Source organism: Eurytemora carolleeae, unplaced genomic scaffold, assembly GCF_000591075.1.
Source record: "Eurytemora carolleeae unplaced genomic scaffold, Eaff_2.0 scaffold240, whole genome shotgun sequence".
NCBI classification, from domain to species: Eukaryota; Metazoa; Arthropoda; class Copepoda; order Calanoida; family Temoridae; genus Eurytemora; species Eurytemora carolleeae.
This window is the reverse complement of record NW_019396183.1, coordinates 112,135-131,038: the sequence shown is the minus strand read 5'-3', so window position 1 is coordinate 131,038 and position 18,904 is coordinate 112,135. Positions and strand designations below refer to the sequence as shown.

The 18,904-nt window shown below is 31.0% G+C and overlaps 1 protein-coding gene and 1 long non-coding RNA gene across 2 annotated transcripts; one reads left to right on the top strand and one right to left on the bottom strand.

The window, feature by feature from the left end:
- Nucleotides 1–2,130: 2,130 nt before the first annotated feature.
- LOC111697477 (neuropeptide F receptor) lies at nt 2,131–14,699 on the top strand. Its single transcript, XM_023467496.1, has 11 exons — nt 2,131–2,216; nt 3,125–3,246; nt 5,264–5,394; nt 5,871–5,967; nt 6,447–6,482; nt 7,730–7,835; nt 10,158–10,231; nt 11,131–11,202; nt 12,007–12,159; nt 13,476–13,589; nt 14,430–14,699. The coding sequence occupies exons 1-11, from the start codon at nt 2,133–2,135 to the stop codon at nt 14,524–14,526; spliced, it is 1,086 nt and encodes a 361-aa protein (XP_023323264.1). The 5' UTR covers nt 2,131–2,132; the 3' UTR covers nt 14,527–14,699.
- A 1,612-nt stretch (nt 14,700–16,311) lies between these two features.
- Nucleotides 16,312–18,797, bottom strand: LOC111697498 (uncharacterized). The gene is made up of 4 exons (XR_002764296.1): nt 18,734–18,797; nt 18,595–18,661; nt 17,718–17,815; nt 16,312–16,809 (listed from the first exon to the last, which is right to left on the bottom strand). It is a non-coding gene; the product is annotated as an uncharacterized LOC111697498 (long non-coding RNA).
- Nucleotides 18,798–18,904: the final 107 nt, after the last annotated feature.

The following is an 18,904-nucleotide window of genomic DNA, read 5'->3' as shown; positions in this document are numbered from 1 at the left end:
ACCTTATACTTTACACTTTACACTTTATACTCTATACTTTATACTTTATACTTTACACTTTATACTTTATACGTTATACTTTATACTTTATACTTTATACTTTATACTTTATATATCTTATACTTTATACTTTATACTTATATGATATCACATTGTCTCTCTTTATGCCTCTTAGTGAGAGAGTTCCAGAGAGAAACCAGAGATACCTTGAGAGCAAATTAGAGACGAGAAGAGAACAAAATCCGCGATAAGATCCGTTTCAGTTCTCTTAATACACCAGTACTCAACACAGGGTCAGCTATAGAAGAACCGGTTTAGAACACATCAAAAAGTATTCTCAAAGTCTTTGCAGGTTTTTCTAAATGATATTTTTCGCTCGATACATGGCAGAAACAATGGAGATTTTATTTTAATTAAACACTTTTCATGCAAAATAGCATAGTCATCTTCTACATTATTGAATTGATAAAAGACACCTTTTTGAATTAGACTTTTCCAGGGCTTTAAATTTGTTAATTATCATTAATATTAATTTAAGATTCATATTTTCAATAAAGTCGGTACGAAACTGCTGAAGTCCTGTACGCACAACCAATGTACATTTGATTATCCGAGCTGGGCCAACCTTTACGGTCGTAGCTCTGTGCCGCACAATCCACAAATAATAAAGCGGCATGGGTGCCTGGTGTAGCATGTATAAAGCGTTGTTGTAGCATATAGCAGTATAAGCTGAGATTTATACCTGCTACATACTGCCTGAATGCCTAATTTTACTCAATACCAGACAAAATTTATGTTTGGACGTACTCCCAATGTAATGTGTTCTTTAATATATTAGTTCATTTTTTGATCCACATACTGCACTACATGCATTGCGAACCTAAAGATTAATTATTTGAATGAACATCTTTAAGAAAAGGTGACATTTGGCATATTTCGCGAACTTAATACTTTTGCCAAATAACTGGATTTCGCAAGAAGTATTCGGATATTTGCATATTTCTAAATTAGTGTTAGAGGACTTTCAAAAATGTAAAAAATTAGAAAATGTCATAGATTTTTTCCCAATAAAGAAAACAGGGTATAAATAATTAATAAGTGTACTGTGCACTACTCAAATATTAGGTTTTTAAGATTTATCAAATTGTATAAAAAATCTGATCATTTTATGTTATTCCTTGACCAAATATTGGTTAATTCACATTGAGAACTAAATAAATTCAAAAGAAAAATTGGCTTGGTTTGTAGGTTATTTCGCTCTGGTCCCATAAAGAAATATATGCAAAAGCCCATTTAAGTTTCACCCATGGCCTGGTCAGATTTAAAGATAGAGTTTTCAAAACATCTAAAAATATCTTACAATTATGATAAACAGATTTGATAATTCGTTTATTAAAAACTCCTGCTCGGTTTTTACTATTTTTTACTAAATCGACCTATAATTGTTAAGATTGCCTTTTCAGGCACAATATAGGAAAAATAATTTTTTTCTCTGCCTTTCATTCATAAACCCATAAAGATATATGCTGATCAAAATGGTGAATTTGTTTATCATAACTTGAAAATAATTTACAAACGTTTTAAAGATCTACCACTAAAGTTGATCGTGGGAGAAGCTGAAATGTGGTTTTGTACATATTTCTATTTGCGCATAGAGCTAAATAACCTACAAACCAAGCCAATATTTGCTTTTGCAATTTTTTTTCATGGCCGGATGTATATGTTCTCAATGTGAATTAACCAATATTTGGTCAAGGAATAACATAAAATGATAAGATTTTTTGTACAATTTGATTAATCTAAAAGACCTAATATTTGAGTAGTGAGTGTACTCTATATTTTCGTTCCAAAACCACTCAATTCTTTTCGTTTAAAAAGACAAATATTTTCTGTTTTTTTTTCAATTTAAATTCAATTCGGAGAGTTTAATTTTCCATTCGAACGAAAAAGAAAATTTAACCTCAACATTTGTTTTTTTTTCTATATTTTGTTCAATTTGCTCAGGGGTGGCCGGGGAGTGTTATAAAACATTCTTTTAAACATTTTTTTTCACGGGCAATGCCGAGCCCTTCAGCTAGTTATTAATATTTTTGTTATTATTTTTATATTACTATTATTTCGCATATTTAGGGATGAATATATCCGGTGAGGTAGAGTCTATTCTTGAAAGATTATCTGAACATGTGAACAGATCAGGAGACAACCTTCTCCTACAGGTAAATTAAAGTACAGTGATCACCAGAAATATGAAGACGACTTTTAGAATCAAGTTATGACTTTAAACAGTCCTATGAGCATTAGACTCTTCAACTGCGCAGTGTAGACAGACCCATTTCACCAAATTAGTGATTTTAACAGTCTCCAGTAAAATTATTTCTGTGTCAACATCAAATATACTCAAATTTTGCTGTAATGTCGTCTTCCTATTCCCTTGTTTTCTGATGATCACTGTATATCTATATATACACTGCTTGTATGTATGTTGTAGCAAGGAGTTTGTGAGTTTTGATCGTACATACAAACAGATAAACAGAGATTACTACTTTATACATATATAGTTTATTAACTATAATTAGAATATAATACAATTACTTATTTTAATTTTCGTGGTTCAATGGTGTATACAGGAGTTTATACTATGGGGGGGGGGGAAAGGACAATCATAGTTTCTCCCTTACAAGGGGGGATAAAATTTAAAAATGTTTTCCATGTGAGCATAGGCATGGTTATAGTAGTGAATACAGTCCCTTTAAAGGGACTGTACAGAAAAATGAAAGGGGGTATATGATGAAACCTGAGAATATCAGGCGTTAAACGATACACATAAAACATCTACCTGATGTTCCTGTCTCGAGAAATTGATTTAAAACTGTGTCAAATTTATAGGAAAATTCATATATTGGCTGAAGTTGTGGTGACATAATACAGACTATACGGACTATATGCAATAATATTATCAATTATATCTATTAGAAATGCAAAATAAATTAAAAAATTATAATAAGGGCAAACCAGAGATTTTCAGGATCCTTTGTGTGGGATATAATCGTTTTCAGATTGGTTGCATATATGTCGCATAAGATTAAGCAAAGATAAAATTTAAATTAGATAATCTAATATCCAGGAGTTGTCAGCGCCTAGTCTCTCCCTACCCCAACCCTGGGTAATCTTCTTCCTTATCCTCTACATCCTCACAGCACTCGCCAGCATCATAGGGAACATTATGGTTGTTCTTGCTGTCTACAGGTAGGAGAATGTCAAGATAATGCGGTGATAACCAGGAAACTGTAGAATAGTAAGACGACATTATATCAATAAGCTGTTGTATTTGAAGATTTTCAGAAAATAGTGATACCAGTAACTTATTAAATCCCTTATTAAGCTGGTGGGGTCTGTTTACATCAAACAATTGCTGTATATCATGTTCAATGCAGACTTAAAAGTCATAACTTTAGTCTATAAGTCGTTTTCTTCTTCCAGAGCTCAGGGGGGCTGATAGTTGTCAACCTATTCAACTGAACTGTACATTTACAATGTACATTTATGAAGTATACGCTCTCGGAATTGATTCTTTCCCACAAACTTAAGTTTTTTAATACCTATATTTGCATCATGATGGCGTAAACCTTTGATTTTTTAAACTAATTGATCTAACAGAATTCAAAGATATATGGATTAGAATATCAGAGTTGGTGGCAAAGACTCAATTTTTTAAAGACAGGGTATCTTCTTGAAACCCAGTGTCGGAACCCTGGATTCTTGAATGGGTTAAGTCAATTTTGAAGAAATAAGTTTATGTTAACATTGATAATTGATATTGATATCAATCTAATATGCTGTCTACTTCATAACACTCAGATATGTTATATCTTGTTATTGGCAATTTCAAAATTTCAAAAATTAAATTTCGCCTGGAATTATGCATTATGTAAGACTAGCTGATGTGCCCGGCGTTGCCAATTGAATTTTTATTATATACATAGATATGTTTCTTCAACGATTAAAAAAGTATACTTTAGAGTTTATACATAATATGTACATATATAATTTTAATATTTACACGTCTCTGAGTGCATTTGGCATGAATAAACCCAATTATAATCACAAGATACAGTAATGATGCATTTATATAAACGCTTATTTACCGTCAAGAACTATACTACTTATATTTCCGTATACAAATGGAGAGAAATTGAATGTAGTACCATCTGCAAAGCTAACCATATGGTAGGGCGGGCCGCGTTAGTTGTATCTCCCTTCTATTTCATACTCCCTGTTGACAACATATCATCCTTTCTGAGTTTGCCAGACTAATCTTCTTCTAATTGTTACTTTATAATATTCAGGATTTGTGATGAAGTAAAAATAAAGCAAAATCAAAGACGACATTGCCGACGTTTTGCTGATTGTTACCAGGGGGGCTGGAACTCCTGGAACTTAGCTACCTGGCTGTGTATATTAGCCTGAGTGTACGATTAAGACAGCTTCCTGATGAAGGATATTAAGAGATTATTGCCTATTCATTCAGTACAATCATTAAATATGCAGTACGCTTTCAGAGTATGAGTGTATAGGGAGGTTTTGCATCTTAAATTTTATATAGTTTTCACAGAACCTTTATTGAACAATGAAGTATTGGCAGAGCCGGCTTAAGATGTGGGGGGAAGGAAAGGGGGACGCCCACCCCCTAGAAAATTAAGGGACGTCCCCTTTCCTGGAAAACTGAAAATGAGTACCGAAAGCAAAGAGAGCAGGCAACTTGTAGGCATTAAATTTAGATTTTAAGAATAGATAACCTCGTTGGTTTTTACTCTATTTCCTTTAAATAACAATTTAAACTTTGCTACGTTAAGTAAACAAAATTGGTCTTGGGAACCCACACTAAAGGAAAACTCCCTTGACGTCCCCGTAAAGTGGTTGTAAATAATTAAATATAAAACTAAACTTTTGTTGAATTCAAATTAAAGCATTCTAAACTTTAAAAATAATTTTGTTGTTGTTACCAAACCACTCAAGGGACTTTAGTTAATAAATAATGTGGATGATATTTTCGTTTCTTAAACTCAAAGCATGCTGAATTCTGTCATTTTCATTCCTTCTCTCTGGTGCAAAAGTCCGCAGGTTTATTTAAGAGTGTTATAGGAGAAAGAGTATTACAGTAAAACGAGCATATACAACTCCTTAAATGGATGGTTAAGAGAAATAACGTCGATAGTTTCTTTAATCCTTTTTAAAGTTTAGTATTTAAAGAATCCATATTTAGGACTCCATCTTTACAGACAGAAGGAAACTTCTACATGGTTAGTTTAGCAGTTTCAGACTGCTTACTCGTCAGTGTTGCAGCTCCGGCCACACTTACTCAACTCTTCATCAGCAGCTGGCCGTTTCAAGCAGGTAGTTTTAGATAGATGGCCGTTTCAAGCAGGTAGTTCTAGATAGCTGGCCGTTTCAAGCAGGTATTTCTAGATAGCTCACCGTTTCAAGCAAGTAGTTCTAGATAGCTGGCCGTTTCAAGCATCTAGTCCTATATAGCTGGCCGTTTTAAGCAGGAAGTTCTAGATACCTGGCCGTTTCATGCAGGTAGTTTTAGATAGCTGGCCGTTTCCGGTAGGTAGTTCTAGATAGCTGCCCGTTTCAAATAGGTAGTCCTAGATAGCTGGCCGTTTCAAGCAGCTAGTCCTATATAGCTGGCCGTTTCAAGCAGGTAGTTTCTGAATAACTGGCCGTTTCAAGCAGGTAGTTCTAGATAGCTGGCCGTTTTAAGCAAGTAGTTTGTTAATAAATAATAAATAAATACTGATTGTTAATGTTTAAGTTATAAAAATGTTATAGAAAAAAATCGCAGTTTCTGTTTATATATATATATTAAGATTGGATTGGGTCTGGATTATGTGTCATGACCGGGTTCTTTCCTGTCTTCTTGTCCTTCATGTCCACCTTCAGTATCATCTGCATATCGTTGGACAGGTAAAATACAAGGAAAATAAATCTCTTTAGATTATTAGTATTTATTTGGTGTACTGTATCGTTCAAGCGTAGGCTGTAGGGGCGTATCCAGGAGTTTGACCAAAGGGGGGCCCTTATTTTTTATCTTTCCATTGGGGGGGGGGCGGCTCAGCACCCGGCGGGGTCTGAAAACCCCCTGAAATCAATATATTTCACTGCTCCAGGGGGGAATAGCCCCCATTGCCCACCCCCTGAATACGCCCCTGGTAGTCTGTTATATAACTGCCTAAAAATTGGGCCGTTACATCAAATGAACCGTAATTTTCCTTGCAGGGGGCAAGAGAGTTAATTTACGTCTATGACAGACTGAATTTTTATTTGATGGACCTATCTGTTATTTTATTTTGAATAAACCATTTACAAAACGTTGAAAAATGTAAAAACGAAGTTTTAGTTAAAATTTGATAATTTAAAATACTTAAATTTTGTTAATTCTTTAGGCACCGGCTTATTGTGCATTCTTCCAACAAAGCCAGGTATTCAAATAATATTCTATTCTGAAATACAGGAATTGGAGTTTGTATGTTCAATAATTTAGAAGCAAGGCATTCCAGACATGCATATTTAAAGATACATATCAACAAATCAACAATGCTCAAACATGTCCCTGAATGCCAAAGTATTTGTGTCAACATTAGTATAGAGTTTCTGCTAGAAAATTGTCTTTCAGTGGGAAAGGAATAGCTTATTAGGGCATTATTATATGTTTTTTTCATGCAAATAGTTTATAAAGTAGCTTAAGAATCTACTTATAAAGTGAAATGGGTCCGTCCATGCAGTAAATGCCCTACTTAACGTAATTCCCAATCTATATCTATCTTTCAAAAAAGTGATTCAGGACGCTTCTCATTCGCTAACCAAGAAGTACTACTCTCAAGCTATATAATCAAAGCGGAGTATTATTACAACTGACGTTTATTTAGATTTCTAGGTTACAGATTAAGTTAAGAGACGTAATTATAAGTTTAGCATTGTTATATACCAACATAGTTAAGCTAATCACAATATAGGTTTGACATGGTTGTTTGCTGACATATAGCTAGAATAGGTTAATTGCAATACGAGATTTGCATATAGGTATTGATAAACGCATTTAGATTTACAGACAATGCACAACGTAATTTATCTAGGTGTAACTATGGGATTTGCCACGGTATTTATTACATGCATACTAAACAGTTCCCGTTTTATATGTTTATTGAACTTTTAAAAATCAAAACTCATATCTAAAAGTCGTCTTCTGAATCCAGTGAGTTTTGGGTTCAAATACAATTTTTTTTCAATTAAAATAGTTGATTTCAACAGCTGGGCCAATGGACTAAACATATTTAAAAACCCACAAAATCTTAAACTTGAATTTTCCGATAAAAGGCGACAGCTATTTTAATAAATATCTTTGACTGAAAAGTATGACCATACTTTAATGTAAAATACTTTTAATCTATCGTATTATTAGTAAATAATAACTTTAAAAGAACTGTAAGCGTAATTTCAATTATAAAAGGGACTTGTGCATTTATACTGTTTAGTCTAGGGAACATACTGTATTAATGTACTCTACTGCATATAATTTGTGAACATTTACATGATTTGTACACTTTGAACTCCCTTTCAGGCTAAAAAGGACTGAAAAAATTCATACCGAGAGATTCTCTAAATTCCCCTCTATTATATATTCTATTCTCTTTGTATCAGTCCCTTTATAAATACTCAATTACTTTAGTAAGCACATGAGGATGAAAATAGCTGTAGGACTGTGCTGGATTCTAGCTTTTCTCTTCGCGTCACCTCTTCTTAAAGCAATGCAAGTTCTAACCCACAGTATCCCAGTGAGTACCTCTATACCGTATATATTCAACAAAAATATATTTTTTAAAAGGAATTTATGGCCATTTAAGGAACTATTGGAATATGAAACTAATCAATCAGTACACTCCTGTATGCCGAGTTCATTAGCGCCTGATCCAATCAGGGTTCTGTCATGTGTTTGTTGTCTATTCTGAACCAATAGAAATAGTATGGCGGTAACATCTATCTTTCTATCTATCTCATTATCCAATTAGAGATATGAATCCTTAAATCGGCGCTATCAGTAAATGGAAATATTTACTTCTTCTAAAACTCAACTAGTAGAGTTTTAAATAGTGTAAAAATAAACAAATAATAGAGAGTTTTCAACTATAGTGATAATCAATATGATTTTGGCGTAGGTAAGAGGGATATGGTCACAATTGTCAAAATTATGTTTAAGACGTATTGAAATTTATAATTCTTTGTCTCTATGAGGGTTAAAACTCTATATTTAATTGGTTGGTTTAATTTTGAATTCATTCATCATTTCCTGGAATTGTTTCTAGAAATTTAACGAAATAGCTCAAAACAAGGAAAAAGCTCGAAATAGCGAAATAGTAGGAAATAAATAAATACGCAAATACCAAGATTTTCTTCAGAATTTGCACGTAATAGCTTTTGCGCATCAATAAGCAAAAACATCGAAATTTCGTGCAATTTGAAATTTCGAAACTTAAGCAAATCTTTTCGCAATTTGGTTTGTTGCTTAGTCAAAAGTAAGCCTTCCTTTATAAAAAGCGGGTTTTTTGGTATGCAACAATTTTTATTTAATCCCGCGGGGATATTTTCATTGAAAGATACTTTGAAAATCTACAAAGGCAAAAAAAAATCAGCAAAATCCTCAAGCCCTCGGGTTTATCATTGAACTCTTTAAAAAGGAATGTCATTTACTCTCAGACAAATTAGAATCAATGGAAATTTAAACCCCCGAGGGATTCAATGATTCTAATTTGTCTGAGAGTAAATGATACATTCCATATTAATGTTTTATCTGTTCATATTAAGATTTCAATTTTTCTAAATTTTCTATCTTTTTTATTTAGAAAGGTGTAGAATTAGTCTTAGAAAAGAAAAATTCCATTCACTTCTTATCTAAGGCCATTAACTATTTGCCAGTTTTAGTACTGTAATGAGTTCATATATACACCTATCAAATCTAACTATAATAAAGAAATTTGGCAATTTTGATATCCTGAGTCAATTATATCCAAAAATGGAGGGAGGGGGGGGGGGTATGGCATCTTCTTCCTCTCTTGCCAAAACTTGTCCTTTCTCAGGGTTTTCTTTAAAGCATCAAAAATAATGTTTGACCAGGAAAATGAAGGATTTCTTTCATGACTTCAGATGTAGCTTTCAGTCTTTTCCGATCACAATTTTATTTTACTTTTATGTTAGCAAATACATTTTAAATGTTGAAATATAAAGATTGAATTATAGTCTTGAGAGCAACAAAAAATTGAATTCAAATTAAAGAAACTAAACGCCTCTCGCCCTGCACGCACCTCTGACCCTTCAGTAAAAGTAAATTCAAAATAAAGTCTGATCGCGTCAATCTTGTTGCACCGGCTAGTCCTATTGAGTGTCTGCTTTATTTACCCAATGTCCGGGCGATACAGTACAAACTAGGACCGGAAAGGTTGACCCGGCTCGGAAATTCAAATGCACTTTGGCTGCCCGTGCCTGGTAAACCATAATTTAAAAACAATTTTCATTAGCAAAACATCTGCGAAACTTTTCATTTTATAATTTATTGATTTCATCTTTTCACTTGTGTAACTTTTTCATAATCTGTTAATTATAGTTTTCTTGTTAATGAAATATTTTAACTCTTAGTAAAAAACTTAATTATAAATCAGTTAATAATGGGTGATAATGTTCGCACCTGTTTGGTTTAATCATAATTTTTCTTCTTCACGCTTTTCTTCTTGTTTTCATAATCTGATATATTTTAAATAAGTTTTTCTTAAAAAATATTATATTATTGCATTTTAAATTAACTTGTTGACGATGTATAATTTTCATAATTGGTTTCCTGGAATTCTGTTGTAATCATTCTTTGATTTTAAAGATACCAATTCTCAACCTACGTCAATTTTTAGATAAAAATCTAATAAATTTCCTTTTTTCGGATTTTTTGTAATTATTAAAATATTCTTAAAATAATCTGTATCATGTAGATTCATACACGCTCAGAAATTATAAAAATAGCAAAATTTAGCTTCGAGCTCTTATTAAGGGAAATGATTTCTTGCCTTATAATTTTTTATTTTTATATTATCAAAAAATTGCCAAATGTTTAGGTTGGACAAAGTTTCTTGGCTCGGAGCTACTGCATTGAAAACTGGGATTTTAATCATGGTCGTCTCTTCTACAGGTTCACATTAACTGCTTAATCAATTAAACAACCAATTAATCAATTAATCAGTTAACCAGTTAACAAATTAATCAATTTATAAATTTATCAATTAATTAATCAATCAATCAGCTAATAAATTAATCAATTAATCAATTAATCAGTTAACCAATTAATCAATTTATCAATTAATCGATTAACCAAATAGACAATTAATCAATTAACCAATCAATCCAATCAACCAATAATTCAATTAATTAATCAATCAATCCATCATGGAATTTTACTCATCAATCGGAAACATAATTGATTGATTTAAAATGAGTATATATATATATAAATATATATAGACTAATCGAGTCTGCAAAGGAATTAGGGTTTCCAGCAAGCGAGATGTTTTGCGAAAAATGCAAAATTTTGCAAAAATTTTCTTTCATTAGTAAACTCTTTCACGAAATTTCGCATTTTTTCGCGAATATAAATTTTTCAAAAGGAAGCGAAAACAATGCTGAATTTTGTGGAAAAAATATGCGATAATTTAGCAATTAATGTTTAAAAAAATAATCAATCTTTTTTAATTTTCGCATTTTTAATTTTAATGCGAAACAAACGACATTTTTTGCGTTTTTTTCTACGAACGGAATGCAAAAACCCTAAAAGAAATTGAGTCTTTGCCAAAAACTCATTCCTATATATTTGCAACCCAAGGCATTGGATATTTCAAATCATGAATTTTGTTAAATCAAATAATCTAAGTATGAAATATCAAAGGTTGACACCATCAGGTTTTACATATATAGCGATTAGAAATTTGAGTTTGAGGCAATGAATTAATTTCTTAAAATTTTTTTTCAAAATCAATTTCAAAATTAAATCTAAATATATTCAATTATTTTTAAATGATAATATTCTGTGTTTAGCTTGGTTCTTTCCAGTATCCAACTAATCCTTCCCTCTTTAATCATCAGTCTGGCTCATTTATCTATCAATAGGTAAATTATATAGGGTGGCAGTGTACGCTCGCTTCTATCTATTAAATCTAGCTCTTCTCACATATATATGTCTTTTTTTCAAAATTTATTTTTAAAATGTTTTTAAAATAGTTATTTATATGTTCGTTATGGCTTTGCAAACGGCTGGACCAAATTAGCTGATCATTTTTATCACAAATAAAAGAAGAAAAAATATTTCAAGTTTAATCAACAAATTCAAATTAAGTTTTTAAGCATCCTTCAGTAGGAAAACGACAATATTCGTTCATTGAACATGAATAAATGAATGTAGAAACATGTAAATATATATTTACATGAATAAATAAATGTAGAAACATGTAGATATATATCTACATGAATAAATGTTGAAACATGTAGATATATATCTAAATGAATAAATAAATGTAGAAACCTGTAGATATATATCTATATGAATAAATGTTGAAACATGTAGATATATATCTAAATGAATAAATATCTACATGAATAAATAAATGTAGAATAAATGAAAATAAATGTAAGATACAAAATAAAGGACTGGTGCATGTAGGTTAATAGTGGTCGGAGTTAATATAAATACAATGATGACGGCTTCTCCCTTTAAGGTTTGTTTTTAACAAGCTTTTCTTCAAAATGCAAATTTACAAGCAAAACAGAGAAGCATGTTAATTGACAGCTTCTCTTTGTTTCCATGTTTATGTGTATACATGGCTGTTTTAAAGCTTGGTAAAAATATAAATAAAAAAGTCGTCTTCATTGTATTTAAATATACGACGACGTTTGTACCTTAATTAAACATTTTAGGAGGTTGACCCATCTACCGTTCCCTAGACCACGTGTTCGTCTGTATAGAACTCAGCGACTACTGATCACGATTGTTGTCGTCTTCACAGTATCCTGGCTCCCCTTGAACCTGATCAACCTACTCCTGGATCTTGATATTGGAGACAAACTCGGGTAAAGAATATAAATTTGTTAGAGGGGCTGAAATGATCCTCCCTGGCAATGCCCGATTCACAAGAATGAATTTGATAAAGTTAAACCCTAAATGAGCCAAACATTAATAGAATTTATCAAATGTCGTCCTAAATTTTTTTAATGGGGTTTATACCATTTTACGTAAATCTCAGTATTTGCGAAATAAATATATAGCCATGAATATGCGAGAATAATTATAAAGAGCTCCATATAATCATTTAATTTAAAAACTAAATATCTGCAACATTCCATTATCATAAAGTGAAGAATACGACATTTGATGAATTCTTTCGATGTATGGCTTATATAGGGTTTAACTCTACATATGTAAAGGAACGATTTGAAACTTTTCTTCTACAAAGTTTGTTTTTAATCTTCCTGACAGAAACAATCTCAAGAACTGACGAGGGTCAACCCAAACCGAAATATATTTTAAATAAATGTGGAACTAACATCTACTGTTTTTACTCTACAGAGGTTTGGTCCATCACAATCACCGAATTTTAAACGTGGAATAATTGTAAACTAGATGAATAATGGAATTGAATAAATACTATCTGTTTCTCCGCTACTGTAAAATTGTGTTTTGCTTTGCCAAATAAGTTTATCAGCCATTTCAAGGCTTTATTTGAGCCAAAACCTTGAAATTGTCATATCTTTTCAAGTCGTCTTGTAAAGTCTTTGTTTGTGGGTAATCCTGTATTTCAAACTATTTATACAGTCTGTTAGATAAAATTGTCCAAGTTTGAAATGTCAGCCGGCAAAGATAAAGGGTTTGAACAATTTAAATTTGTGGAAAAAACTCAAATCCTTTATCAAATAAAATGTTTTAATTGGCAGTGAAATTTCATCAAAAAATTAGCTTGGGACCCAGCGCTGTTTCTCATAGTTACTCCCGCCGTTTACCCGCATTTCATCGGGCAACTGAATTTTCACTATTAAAGTCGACCCACTCAGTTTAGAATCTTAAAACCAAAAACAGAACAGTTCCGTGGCCTTTTCGATTTACCCAATCAAAATTTGAAGCAAATCTGTCCAGAGGTTCCTGAGCTATGATCGGACAAACACACAAACAGACACATAAACAGAGATTAAAACTGAATATATAGAGAATAGAGATGCTTCATTTGCCAGTGAACACATTATAAATAATTTTTTGCATTAAATTTAAAAGTAAAACTAAACATTCATAAAGGCTAAAAGAGAGAGTTTTTTACATGTGAAATAGGACATCTCAATTTTGATATGTAGTTAGTACAAATAATTTTTTTTAATTTAACAATTTTTTCTTGCAGAATACAGATGAGTGACCAGCAAAAGAGGATACTGTTTGCGGCATTCCATCTAATTGGCATGTCGTCTTCGGTTTCCAATCCAATAATCTACGGGTACTTTAACACTTCATTCAGGTAACTTTTACAAAATTTTATCTATTGGGATTTTTTTAACTTAACGTTTTTAAAAATCACATTTTTTATCACATGTAAACGGGTACCTTTTCCTCCCCCCCCCCCATCAAGATCACCGCTGATTTGAATTTTTTTTTCATTGTTTTATATTTTATTTTGTTTGGGTTTAGTTTTGTACAAATTGTAGTTTAAAGTGATGAATTGTGGAAAATATATTACTTTGGACTTTATTTATTTGATTAATATTTTTTGATGTTGATGATAAAATAAAAACACATAAAACCAAAGAGGGTAGAATTAATTAGGAATTAATCCGAATAGTGTGTACGCTCTGTACACTTTTATATGACGTCATTGGCTGCAGTATTGGTTTTACATTCAAATAATCAACATTAAAACTCTAGTTATCAAATAAATTAATCATTGTAGGTGCTAAAAATGGTGGGAAAATAATCCAAATTTGTTAAACCAATTACATTGCAGTCTGTTTTAAGATAAAGTTTATCTAAAAAGATAATAAAGTTATGAATTTCTAACGGACAAATTATGTAAAAAAAACGCAAGTTTTTGGTGATAGTATCTGAGGAGGATTAAATTGCATTTAATTTTGATAATTTTGATAATTCACATAATAGTTTCCTTTGACCAGAATATTTCATAGATACAGTACATGCAGTATGCAGATCAGGGGCTCCACATTATGACTTTTTATTGCATAAACATTATTTTTCTTTCCGATTTTTTTTTAACAATCGATTCACTATTTAGAAAATAGAGAAATCAACGAAATCTTCAATGATGATTTTTTTTGTGCAATGCTAATTTTAATTTTTTTGTTAGGAAAGTTTATTCTCGAATGATCTTCGGAGGTGGTCGAAAGAGTCCGAGTACTACTACAAACCGGAACTATGTCTGTGTCAACCAGTCGAGGTTTTAAACAGACAAACTCATTCAAAATTTAATTTTCCTCATCCGCTGGGTTTTGTTTGATACATTTTTACATATTTTATTTTCGATCAACTTTCGCGGATATTGTATGATATATATTTTCAGGATTTATCTATCATGTTTGAATTAGCTTTTGAACAAATACACAAAGACATGAATTAGTATCCCAAGAACATTTTAAAAGTTAAAGAAAATATTATTCTTTTTGTCAAAAATATTGCAATAGAACTGATATCTCGACTCGTCTTTACCTGACATACCATCTCAACCTTTGTCTTTTTTATCTAGGAACAAATCGTATCAAACAGCAATGATTTATTGATATAGTGAATCGGCACCCTTGAAATGGAGAGCGTTGTTTACGTTTACAATGATTACAGTTTTAGTTTAAGATATAAGTAGCTAAAGAAATATTTTTCCTCTTTTCTTGGAGAGGAACAGAGCTGAAAACTTTAGAGTGGGATATCCTTAATCCCGATCGGTTAATTAATCTGGAGATTAATAACAAGAGGAGAACAAGCAATATTTAATCTGGAGATTAAGAAAACGAGGAAATCAAGCTTTGATCTCGATATCCACCATTCAAAAACACACAACAAATTCTTATTTTCTCTTCCTTATATTTTCACAACCTAATGTCGTAGACCATTAATATTTACTAATTTATTAATGTATTGCAGTCTACATTTAAATACACGACATATGGTTGCAAAAATAAACAGATTTGAAAATCAAAGTTCATATCGACAAATGTAAACAAGTTACTCCAACGTTTCAACACTTCTTACCCTCGTCCTTAATGTTTACTACTATGTGCTAATGTTGTGATTGTAGGAAACCTATGTATGGTTGTGAAAATTCAAATATGGATCGATCAATGTCTACATTAATCTCTATTGTGTTGGAGTACATTCGTTACAGACAGTATACTGCAGCATCAGCGTTGCCCAGTGAATTCAAACATTTTTCGCAGATTTTCTTGTTTTCATTTCTTGTGGATTTTGAACTTTTTAGTTTACAACCCTTTTTCGAAGACGATATCTTAAAAGTTGTGATAAAATTTAAAGGAATATCTTTTACCCGCGCTGGACAATAAAAAAATATTTTACTACCGGCCAGTCTAATTTATATATGTTAGATATTTAGTTTAAAATATGTAAAAGTGTAAAAAATTAATGTTTACTGGGAATACATGTGTAAAACAATGTTTAATCATTTTAACATATGAAATAACGTTCACAACACATATACAATTTTTTGAATGAATGAATTCCCCATAGCCCCCCTGAATACGCCTCTGGTCTCAATGACAGCTCTATCTCCTAAATTTTTAATTCGTGGGCTCTAGTTTAACGCATTAAGTTTCATGATGAGAAAGACTCTGACAATTTTTGTTAAAAAAACCCCTATTAAGAAATAAATTAAAAAACGTAAAAGAAAAAGCAAAAAAAAGAATAAAAAGTTTTTCATATCATGTTGCTGATTTTAAAGAACAAGAAAAAATGCATGTAAAATAAATGTAAAAATGTAAAAATACCCCATGAATCAAGTAAATTGACAAAAAAAAACTTGTTTAAGAAATTATAAAATTTATATCTATTTATTTTTAATAGATTTTAAAAAACTTATATAAAATTAGATTTTGAAAATTTAAAAAAGTTGCTGTCTCTGAAACTTTAGATGAGAAAGGATTAAATTGTGCAAAAATAATTCTACTTTTGTTTCATAATTCTTTTCTTTTCAATCAAAGCTCAGCTTAAAACATTGTAGAAGGTATTTCAATAAACTTATAATTTATTAATATTTAGACTAGACAATTTGTTTACTGGAGAATTTCTAATAATGGCACAATCAAAGGGACTGAATGCGTAATTTCAAGTGAACCATCATTTATAGAGAGGGACATGCCTGATACACAACGGTACCATTGAAACGTTTCTCTGATCAATGATATTCATACAGCCGATCCCTGGTATACTTACAAATAGACATGCGCAAGTCACTTTTGTAAAGAAACCAAAATTAAAAATAATTAGTTTTCAAAATTATAAAAATGAATATCATAATTCATATTTGATCTGACAAAGCTTTTAAAGGTATCGTTGTTAGTCAGACATGGCTCTCTTTGAATGGAAGATCACATGAAATTGTGTTTACAGACCCTTTAACATATATTTTTACAATCTAGGAACCTAGCCAGGGTTGGAGGAAAATCTGTGAAAAATCCATCAACACCAAGTTTATAAAACTGCTCTAATTCCTCTGCAGGATCCTGAAATATTATCTTCAAGGGACTGTAAGCGTCAAGAGGACGAATTTAAAGAATTTAAATCGCGTCGCTGAACCTCCAATAACCGGTTCCAATTGAGCGCCGGCTCAAATCTCGTACCAGTGCATACAATTTAAGTAGAACCAGCCATGTTAAAGCTGCGTCTCAAATTTGAGACGTGGCCCAAATTCTGTAAATCGGCCTAAGGTTGCGGTCCAATGAACGGAAAATGTGATGACGTCATTTGCCATACTTTGGAGCGCATCGACAGTAGGGTTTTCAGCAGACAAGAACTTTCGCGAAAAAATACAAAAATCTTTTTTCGTATTTCGCAACCGTTTTCGCGAAATTTCGCTTTTTTTTGCGAAAATTAAGTTTAAATTAAATTACATTATATATTAGAACATGACATCCAACGGATTAATCTAATACATTTATTTTACTTTACTTTATTTAGAATAAAATACTTTCATTATTTCAAATCCCCCCTTGGGTTAAAAATCTGGATTTTTCAAGAAGTTGCCCAAAATTGAACTCCCGTGTACCTTTCATCAACGTAATGAATTAGTGAAATTATTACACCCTCTAATTATATTTCTATAAACATTTTGGGTTTACACATTACAGTTCACTTTTTTTCATTTTCAATACTAAATAATTGTTCTTGTTCAGTGTATGCAGATTTTTTTTGCATGTAAAAGAAAATACAAAAAATAAAGCTCATGTAGAGAGCCTAATGTAACTATAAAGAGCTTTTAATGTAAATCTAAGTATCTTAGGTAAAAAGTAAAAAAAAACAAAAAACAGAATTGGTAATAATTTTATGAAGCCTTTTTTTCATTTTCAAAAACAATCAAAATAGTTTTTACTTGCTTAAAGTAAAAAATACATTTTTTTATTTTGGCATTTACCTGAAAGTATTTCCAGGCTAGGTCATCATCATTTTTAAAAGTGTAAACATGAACTTTTAGGTTTAGATCATGCATAGATTTTACTAGTTCAGTAGATTCTAAAATATATATACAGTTAAACCCTAAATGAGCCATACATCGAAAGTATTTATCAAATGTCGCCTTTACAATTTTCCAATGGTTTTTATTCTATTTTACGTTAATCTCAGTATTTCCGAAAATAAATAAATAGCCATGAATATGCGGGAACAGTTTTAAAGAGTTTCATATAATCATTTAATTAAAAAACTAATTATCTGCAACATTCCATTATCAGAAAATGAAGAATACGACATTTGACGAATTCTTTCGATGTATGGCTTATTTAGGGTTTAACTGTAATTTAGAGATTCTGGACTATATATAGTTTAATAGATTTCACTAAAGTTTAGTAGATTCTACAATATATATACTATATAGTTTAATAAATCTCACTATAGTTTAGTAGATTCTACAATATATATAGTTTAATAGATCTCACTATAGTTTAGTAGTTTCTACAATATATATAGTTTTATAGATCTCACTATAGTTTAGTAGATTTTACAATATATATAGTTTAATAGATCTCACTATAGTTTAGTAGATTCTACAATATATATAGTTTAATAGATCTCACTATAGTTTAGTAGATTCTACTATTCTAGAATATTCTAGAATATATAGTTTAAATCCTAGATCTGAATGCTTTAAAGACTCTAAAAATGAAGGGATGGGTTTGTCTTTGGTGGAGAGTGTGCAACATTTTTTATCTGAGCAAATATATTAACAAAAAGATGATAAAGATGCATAAGTAGTAATTGATTAAAGATATCAAAAAGCAATAAAAAAATGATACCTGATTTTTTTCGATTGGGAAGAACCGGAATTGACTGGTTTTTCCAGATTCCCACGCCATACAAAAACTGAACATGAAATTTATTTTATTAGAATAAAAACAAAAACAATTTGGCAAAAAAATGGTATAATGATACAACCTCTGTGAAACAGTGGACATTTTCTAAATCAGCATCTTCATAAGCCAGAAGCACTGAAAAATATTAAATTGCTATTTTTTATGAAATAATTTTTTTAAAAATTTCAGAATCACATTTTGAAATAAAAATAATAATTTATTACGCTTATCTGTAAAGAAAGGAACAGGGGAG